At 45.9% G+C, this 9,983-nt stretch overlaps 1 protein-coding gene across 2 annotated transcripts in view; it reads right to left on the bottom strand.

Annotated features, from left to right (window-relative positions):
• Positions 1-9,983, bottom strand: part of DENND1A (DENN/MADD domain containing 1A) — a 446,857-nt gene that overhangs the window by 133,586 nt on the left and 303,288 nt on the right. For both annotated transcript variants that reach the window (XM_015567102.1, XM_015567103.1), the window contains one exon: positions 6,775-6,900. In XM_015567102.1, the coding sequence (XP_015422588.1) occupies positions 6,775-6,900 (126 nt within the window). The remainder of the gene's footprint in view (positions 1-6,774; positions 6,901-9,983) is intronic.

The following is a 9,983-nucleotide window of genomic DNA, read 5'->3' as shown; positions in this document are numbered from 1 at the left end:
ACCAGACAGTCCTGCTTCTCCCGTTTGAGTCTGTGCCCCTAAAGCCTCTCCCGGATCTGGAGCTCAGAGTCTGCGACTCCCTCCCGATTGAAAACGCCAACCGCGCACTCCGCACCTCAGAATTTGACTTCAGCACTGCGCCTCCTCTGAGTGTCCGAATGCGTTACTCTTTCCTCCTAGTTGTAGGACTTCCACTCAGCCACCGTTCCTGTGGTTCTGGATGATGTCCCTTCCGTCTTTTAGTTTCACTTTTGAAGTGGTTGTTCGAGGCGGCAAACTCCGGCGTTAACCTATGCCGCCATCTTGGTTCCTCCCCAGTAATGGCCTCTCTGATTTCTTACAAATCTTTTTTGTATCACTTGAGATAGAAGACAAACTCTCACAGTAAAGGATGGGAACAAATAGGACAGAATGTAATTGTTTTTTGAATGGTTTCAGGGAGTCTGACACTTGCTGACAAGTATGGCCACCACTATTCCAGGACGTGGCAGTCTCTGTCTCCTGCTCTTCCTCCTTTACCTACCTTCTTGTCATCCAGGAATGGTCACTATCATTTAGTTGATATCTACTACCAAGAAAAACATTGTGCTGACTTTTACATAATTATTGTTATTTTTCTCAGTAGTCCTACAAGGTTGGCATTATTTCCATTTTAGGGATGAAAAATTGAGGATTAGAGAGGTCAAGCGACTTTAAGGCCATCTTCTGGCCGATGACAAGAGCCAGGATTAAAACCCAAGTGAATCCAAAGACCATACTCTTTCCAACACACCTGGTGGCCTCCTTAGCCATTTAAGAGCTACATAGCTATGGGTCCCCAGTGGTGAGAGCACCTCCCCTTATCCCTGCTTCATACCCAGGACATGATCTTAACTTGGGATGAATACTAACATGAAAAAATGGTCCCCTCTCTAGTCCATAAACTCCTGCTGTCAATGCATCTGTTAGCTAGGCCTGTAGGTTTTGGCCTATAATTCCCTGTCTTCTTGCCCAAAATTAACTAGAAAATAAGAAAGTCTTTCACAAACTTTTCCCACAGAGCATTCATAGGTATATAGCCATGCTTCACAAACACACTACTGATCACTTAAAAACAGCATGGGCTTTGTGTGGAAAACAATTTAGTGGTTCTTCAAAAAGTTAAACATGAAATTACTGTATGGCCCACCAATTCCACTTAGAGGTATACACCCACAAGCAGTGAAAACAGGCCCTCAAACAGGTACGTGTACAGAAATGTTCACAGCAGCATTATTCTCAATAGTTAAAAGGTGAAAACAGCCCATGTCCAACAACAGATGAACAACATGTGGTATAAACAAAATGTGGTATATCCATAAGGTTAGAATATTATTCAGACTTAAAAAGGGATGAAGTTCTGACACATGCTACAATGTGGATGAGCCTTGACAACATTACGTGAAGTAAAGCCAGACACAAAAGGACAAATATGGTATAATTCCCCTTGTATGAAACATCTAAAATAGGCAAATTTGTAGAGATGGAAAGTAGAGTAGAGGTTCCCAAGGGCTGGGGAAGGGAAATGGGGAGTTATTGCTTAATGGATATAGAGTTTCTGTCATATAGGGCTGTGAATGTAATGAATGCCACTGAATTATATCCTTAACAATAATGAAGATGGCACATTTTATGTTGTATATCATTTACTACAATTAAAAAGACCAAAAAGCATGGGCTCCAGGACAGATGTGGATTCAAGTCCCAGCTCTGCCCTTCCCAGCCTGTGTGGAGGCACATGCACCAGAACCTATTGTTTTAAGATGCCTCAAACCGCTTTTCCCTTTAGCACCAGATGGAGGCACAGATAAATGAATAACATCCCTCATATGTCCTGGGTGTCCGCTGCCGGCCTAGGGAGTGCGCCCCATGAAGGCTCTTCATTCTTCCCATTTTTTGAGCTGCTCTGAGGCTGAGTCAAAGGAAATTTGCTCCCTACCACGTTGTAATGAGTTGGCACCCACAGTCAGGCTCCTACACACAGACTTGTATTATTCTACTCATAAGGCTTCGAAATATAACATTTCAAAGCTTTATTCATAAAGATGTTTAGTGGAATATTAATTATAATGCCTAGATATTGGAAATAATCTGAATGTCCAACATGAGAAAGTGGTTACAGCCATTATGGTAGCTGTGCTTGATAAAATAGTATGCAGCTATGTAAAAATGCATATGTCATGTTAAATGAGGAGAAACAAACTTTTTACTTAGACTTGATAGCAGCTATATAAACACTTTGCATAATGAAAAATAATTAAAGAGAATATACAAAAGTTAGTTGAGGTACTTTTGTTAGTTCAGTGTGACTATAGTGCTATTTTAATTTTTCTAGTTTTGAAATATTTTCCTATTGCTTATTACACTAAAATCACAGATAAAAAGTTTTGTGTTTTTTTTTTTTAAATCATGAGATCAATGGTGTTACTCAACCAGGAGACAGATCTATATGGTGTTTCCTGACCTGCTCCAACACAGCCTTGCCCATTCATGCTTGAAAGCCAGGCTATCAATCTGCTTTTATCTTAACTTCTCTGTCTTCCAGGGGTTTTAGGTGGATAAATATGACTCAGCAGAATCATGTACACAATCAGGGGCTGTAAGGAAGGTGATGCCAGCAGACCCACAGCTGAAGCTGGAAGCCAGGCCTCTGGGGGTGAACGGAACAAGCCGGACTGGAGGAGTTGGCTGCTGCCTGCACTGCCTCCTTCACAGACACCCTGGCTGGCTGTCGACTGCCCCCTGCCCAGCATTCACCTCTGAGGGCAGGGGCTGTGCTCTACGCATCCTGGGGATGCCCAGCCAGCAGGTTGGTCCAGAGAGCACATGAGCTTGTTGAATAAACAATCGCAGATGCTCCATCTATACTGGCCTTCCCAGATGCTGGCACAGAACAGGACACATCTTAAAGTACCAACAGCCATCCGTTTTGCCTTCTGATCTAACATTTACCAAGGATCTGCAGCGGACAAACATGGGAACATACACTTTCACATGCACTGTCTTAAGATGAATCCAGGTAGCATGAGCTATGAAATGAGAAACTGAACAGAAAAAGGGATGAAATTTCTAATTTCATAGTCTATTTTTGAAAGTTCTTTAAAACTAAGGCTACTGTGCTATGAAATGTCTTCAAAGAGAGGGCGGCGGCGAGCTAGTCATATTCAGATTTCATGATGACATAGTTTTAAACAAAGGAGAAGTAAAAGTAAGATTCTTGTTAAAATTCATTTGTTCTGCATAGGCAGGAGAAAGGGGAACTTTCAAGGCAAATTCAAGAACCACACTGCTACCCACATCCTCCACAAGTTGCAATCTTCCACCAAGCGGAGAAAGGATCCTTGGCTTAGCAATTAAAATCATTTGTCTTTTATCCCCTTCTTGCCAAAAAGGACCCCAGCCCTAACTAGTTAATCCCTAACACACACTGCTACTCCCAGAGTTGCCTGGCAACTGCTAGGAGGCGTGTCAGAGAGCAAGAAAGGCCTAAATAAATGAGCTGCAGCCTGGCTGCGCTTGACATGGATAAAGGGGGGTTTTCCGAATGGAGCTGCCTGGCTGCTTGTGGTTCTGTCATTTAAGTGGAGATGAACAAGTTGGCTTGGCCGATATTGTTAAATATCTTGGGCTTTGCACCTGATATTCTCCGGGTGACTGAGAAATGGGTCACATGCCCTGCGATTTGCAGACACTCTCCCCTCTGCCGGCAGCAGCCACCTAAAGCCTACAGAGAGCAGGATGCAACGCACTCACGCTGAGTGAGACCCAGCACCAGCCCCAGGCCCGAAGCTTCCCTGTGCCTTTATGTCTTTCCATCCACTGTTCCCAAATATACTCATTGATGCCTGCACTGCCATGACCCAGGCCCAGTGCTGGGAGCACAGAAAGAAAGAGGTATAAAAGTGGAACAAGTGCAAACCAGAACAAAGACAGGTGAGAGGGTGTGGTGGAAGGAATCTGAGTTTTGGAGTCAGGATGACCCAAGTCTGTCCCCTGGCTCTCCTACTTACCAGAAGTCACCCACAATCTGAGCCTCTATCTCCAATCTGTGAAATGGATAGTAAAGGGCAGTGGAGGGGAATGACTGAAACAACTGAGAGATGAACCGAGCTCTGGCCTTGGGGAAGGCTGCTGAGCAGGTAGGAGACGTGGCTGTCGCTGGACACTCTTTGAACTCACTTCCTGACACTGAGGAGAGTCCTTTGGAACCATTCCCCTGGCCCTGAAGAGAGGCGCCAGTGAGCACTTTCGAGTCCATCATGCTTCATGTTTAAAAACCAAGCCCCTGGGACTATGCAGTGACCCGAGTCTCAGGACTGCACCTACCGGCCCAATGGGAAGCCACACCCCACACCCCACAAAGCTCTCCACTTTGGCTTATTCTCCCACTGCTGGCTGCTGCTCAGATCCGCCCGGCAATCTGCCTTAGAGGCGCTCCCGTCCGCCACCACCTGCTCCGGCCACCATCTTTCTCCATCGCCTTGTATATCAAAGGCCTTCAGTGTACTTCATCTTTTGACCCAGTCAACCCATGTCAGGGATTGTGCCTCAGGAAATAATTCAGAGCATGCATGAAGATTTATCCAAAGATGCTCACCACAGTGTGGTTTAAAATTGTGAAAGGTGCCTAACCAAAGCCCTAGCGCTGGGCTGATGTGATGGCCTTGGTACTGATTTCAGATAGCAGGAACTTGATGAAAGTCTCTGTGAGTGGGGCCCAGGCTTCCCTTCTAAGAGGCCCACAGGTGATTCTGATCCACAGCCAAGACTGGGAGCCACTGGAGTCACTTGATAGGACATGCACAGCCATTATAAATGATATTTTAAGAAGAATTTTCATTTGCTATGAATAAATGCTTACAACATACTAAAAGACAAGCCCAAACAACTGGGGACTAGATTGCTTTGTTGGTAATTTCTCAACTGCCTAAAAGTAAAACCCCCAAACCAAAACCCAAATGAAACAAAAAGGACCCAAAAAATCCTGGGACCTAGGTAGAAACATGTTAACCTGTTATCTCAACTCCAGATGATAGGAGTGTGGGTGTTTTCTCATTCAAGTCCTCAGTTACTTTAAACATTTCTTACCCGGAGCTGGTGTTTTTATAATCAGAGAAATACAAGTGGCCTGAGGAGGCTGCTCTATCCCCTCAGCACGGGGAGTCTGCCACTCTGGAGGCTCGTCCAGGTCAACATCCCCCACATCACCCCCATGTGACAAGTGCAAGTACAACCATAAACTTCTCCAGAGGAGCAACCTGTGCCTAATGGTATGCCCAGCAATACATACCAAGACTCAACCGCCTCTGGATTCTAGACATACTCATGGCAACGACAGGATCACTGTCAGAGTGGACTACTCATGTCTGTCAGTTCTCAGCTTCCCAAGGAAAGGACTGAGCCAGTCGCCTCATCCTCATTTTAGAGACGGGAAGATGACAGTATTTTCCTTGAATTATACCAGCTCTCAAACAACACCATACCTAGCTGGTTGGGCTGGGCCCAAGGTCAGGACCAAGAATCAGAGCCCCCTCCCTCAGAGACAAGCAAGACATGATGAACTTGCTCTAAACCGACGGGCCTTAGAGGACCTAGGAAAGAATTTCTTAGGAAGCAGAGAGTGCATACCCCCTTCTGTTATGTGACCATGACCGTGCCTGAAGCACAGGCAGCATAGAGAGTCAGGCCTAAGTGTTGATGGAAGATGAAGAGGAAGGAGGGTAGTGGCATTTGGCTGCTGCTCCCACCACCCTGGCCACGTCACAGAGAGTGTGACCTGGCTGAAGAAAAAGCACGGAGTCTGCTATTACTCTGTGTCTCACTTAGACACATGATGGAGTCATAGTGATAAGAAAATGTCCTTACCCTACAGGCAGTGTGACTCACTCCAACTAGGCTGGCTGGGCTACCATCGCTCCTGAGAGAAAGGGGCTCTCAGCCAGGTTCCCCTCCAAAGTTCTCTACTCCATGGTGTGACCCAGGCCCCTGGGCCAATTTCTCCATTCTCCTTGGCCAAGAGTAGGCTGAACAGAGGGTATCAGATGCAAACTTTTTATTGAAGTTGGGAGAGTTGGTACTTTCATTGGTTTTACGGTTCACCTGTTGTCTTCATACCTTAACAATAACTAGTTGTTATTGTTAGGGTATGACAGGCAGGCAGGGGATAGGAAGGGGCCATGGGGACTTAGAAAGGTTGGAGGGCCATGCAGGTGGATTACACTACTTCCCAGACCTCAGCATACTTTATAGTCATTCTCACCAAGACCACCTTGGGAGCCTCTAAGAAGTGAAGCCCCCAGGATGCTTTGCTTTCTCAAGGGTGGGGATGAGGTTCCTATAGAGGACAAGGGCAGTGAGGCAGTGGGGAATCATGGCTTTGGGACCAACTGGCTCCTCCCTGCTTAGCAAGTCACATGTCTTCTCTGAGCCTCAGTTTCTGTACTGGTAAAATGGAGATGTTACTGCTACCTCAGTCTTACTGGGAATCCTCAGTGAGAGCCGGGCACTGTAGTTAACAGAGGGATCTTCGCATTCACAGGAGCAGTTAGTGCACCTCACTCATGGCCATGAGGCTTCCTTGTGCTCAGAGGTAGGGATGCTCCCTGCCCCCGCCCCCCCCTCCACCCCCATACAGATGCACAACCTCTTCTAGGTGAATTCAACAACCAGGCAAATTGCAGGTTTCTCGTGGTCCCTGAGGTATGTTTCTTAGCCCTGACCAAACATGGGTTTATAACATGCCAACAAGTTACTCACTGGCTCAATTTTCAGAGCGTTCCGGTAGCTGCCGAAGAAAGCGGCCTGGGCCTTGAGGAAAGCTCTGGCCACACCATCGCCAGTGGTGGTGGAGACCTTCTTTAGCCGGCTCTTCAGTGAAGAGATCTGGTGACCGAGAGAAAGGAGACAAGTTGAGGGCAGGGCTGGAGGAGGATGGCTGGCTAAGAGCTCTAGAAAATCCTTGGCCAGAATCAACTTGTTCCCTTGGCTGCTGGGAGAGCAAAAATGCACTCGGTGTTGGGGCAGGTTTTTGACATTTAAATGAACGTTGCTTTTATTAGAGCATTATCTAATGAAAACACAAACAAACCACTTTCTAAGCAGTTACAATGAGCCAAGTAAGTGCTTCACATTAAATTTCTAATTTAATTATTTCAGCAATCCTGCAAGGAAGAAATTAGTGTTCCCATCTTATAAGGGTGAAACAGTCTCAGAGACGTTAGATCACATGCCTGGGAACAAAGCTAAGAAGTGGCCAAGTCGGAATATGAATGGGAGCCTGTCATCTGACCCCAAATTACGCAAAAATATTTTCAGTTCCAATTCCATTCTCTCTTCACATTACTTACAAATATCAGAATAAGTGATTACAATACTTAATATATTATCTACCTATATATATAAAAGGCTAATAATGCTGTGTTTGACTGGTCGCTATGATGCACACTGATCACCAGGGGGCAGATGCTCAACGCAGGAGGTGCTGAGCTGCAGTTACTTGGTGGCAGCGGTTCTCAGGTGATGCACCCCAAAACCAGAGAGGAGGAGCCCTATTTCTCAAGGGCTGGGCGATTCCACCTTCAGCCGTGGGTTATGTTGTTGCTGGGGCACTGTCAGCCCCAAATCTGGTTTACTGCACACTTGCGTTTGTGTTCCCCACCCTTTACCACAGCAACTTTGCAGAATGCCCTCTCGCACTCCGGGACCCCTTGGGGATGTTGGAGAGCTAGTTTTGGCCCTATCCCCGCAGGCCAGGCTGAGTGACCCCGCTCACTCTGCAGATGCCAGGGAGGGACCGCAGGGGGTTGGCTCCAGAGCATGTCCAGCCCATCTCACCCAGTCCCTGCCGGCCACCTTCTAATTAATTTCCTTTCAATGTGCACGAATTCGTGCACCAGGTCACTAGTGCATAATAAATAAATATATGTTATTATATAGCTCACACCTTATACTCTAAAGCAGTGGTCGCCAACCGGTGGTCCTCAGACCACTGGTGGTCCATGAGGTCTGAAAGGTTGGCGACTGCTGCTCTAAAGGAATAGTAGAAGCTTATAGATAAGTACTCACATGCTAAAATGAAATAGATAAGAAAGCCATGGCAATGGGAAAAGTAGCCAGGAACAGATTTAATATGTAAAGATAAGCCATAAGGTCTTACATAGTGGCTAGAAATGAACTTTTACTTAAGAGCCTCCTAGTGGTCAAAGCAAAAAGGGATACATAAGAAGTAGTGAGATTCTTGGGTCCATCCTTGTATTACAAACAAACCAGTTACCCAGCTGAACACAGATTTTCTTTCTTTTTTTTTATTGCTTAAAGTATTACAAAGAGTATTACATATGTCTCCTTTTTTCCCCCGCCCTTGACAAGCCCCTGGCCTCCCCTACCCTGCAGTGTCTTATGTCCATTGGTTATGCTTATATGCATGCATATAAGTCCTTCGGTTGATCTCTTACCCCCTCCAGCCCCCTCTGCCCCCCTAACCTCCCCGGCCTTCCCGCTGCAGTTTGACAGTCTTGAACACAGATTTTCTTGAAAGTAAGAACTAAAAGAGATTCTTCCCATGAGTTCCCAATGTACAAATGACTATGACGTGATGGCTGCCGCCTTCAATGACAGACAGCATCAAGCTTCCGGGTTTGTTTCTAACATGCCCTTCATTCATCTCAGGATTGCACAACTGCTGGGCACATCATTCACACCGTGTTCTATGTGAAAGGTGTCCCTAGAATTGTGCAATGTGGTAACCTTGAGCCATTCATTTACTCAACAAATATTCATTATTTCCCCAGTGCCTGGGACTGTGCTAGGTGCTGAGGATACAATGGTGAACAAGACTAGACATAAGCTCTGCCCTCATTAAGGTTACACTCTCGTGAGGGAAACACCAATACCGTGACATTGCTACTGTGATGAGCCTCTGACAGCTCACCAGGGAGGTCAAGTAAAGCTTCCTGGAGGGAAACAGCCTTGGACTGAGACCTGAAGGATCAGCTGAAGGAGTTGTCTAGGCCAGGGGTGGGCAAACTTTTTGACTCGAGGGCCACAATGGGTTCTTAAACTGGACCGGGGGGCCGGAACAAAAGCATGGATGGAGCATTTGTGTGAACTATGACATGTTAACACTGCTGCTGGTGAAGGAGTGGAGGGGAGAGCAAGAGAACCCTCCACTCTTTCGGCTCCATGGGCCAGATAGAACAGCCGAATAGGTCGGATCTGGCCCGAGGGCCGTAGTTTGCCCACGGCTGGTCTAGGCCAAGGGAGGGAGAAACAGTGTACCAGACATGGGGAATAGCATTTGCAAAGACCCTGTGGTGAGGAGTCCAGAGAACAAAAAGGGCTGTGGCTTCAGTGGAGAGAATGAGGGGGAGTACGGCTTAGAATGAGGTGAGAGCAGGGGTCAGAGGAGCCTGTGAGAACACTAAGGAATTTCTTCCTTTATCTTGAGAGAAATATAAAGCGAATGACTTTTTAAGCATGTGGGTGACATTTCACAGGTACATTTCAGGAACCAGGGGCTTAGATAAAGGACTATCTAATGGCTTTACATTATCTAAGGATAAAATTAAGAATAAAATAAAAAATTAGATTCAGGTGATCCATGAATCATCTACAAATTTTTAATATGAAGGAGTGATGATCATTTTAGGAGGCATAGGTTCCATAGCTTTCCTCAGAATCCTACATAAACAAAAACTAAAACAAAAACCATTAAGAATAACTGATCTGGGATGGACTATATATGCCTTTAGAAATGTTCCATGAACATTACTTCTTGTTACTAAGTTTTTAAAAAAATATATCTTTTTAAAAAAATACATTTTATTGATTTTTTTACAGAGAGGAAGGGAGAGGGATAGAGAGTTAGAAACATCGATCAGTTGCCTCCTGCACACCTCCCACTGAGGATGTGCCCGCAACTAAGGTACATGCCCTTGACGGGAATCGAACCCGGGACCCTGCAGTTT

Source organism: Myotis davidii, unplaced genomic scaffold (genome assembly GCF_000327345.1).
Source record: "Myotis davidii unplaced genomic scaffold, ASM32734v1 scaffold142, whole genome shotgun sequence".
Lineage (NCBI taxonomy): Eukaryota > Metazoa > Chordata > Mammalia > Chiroptera > Vespertilionidae > Myotis > Myotis davidii.
The sequence above is the reverse complement of the archived record's forward strand: the minus strand, read 5'-3'. Positions and strand labels throughout refer to the sequence as shown.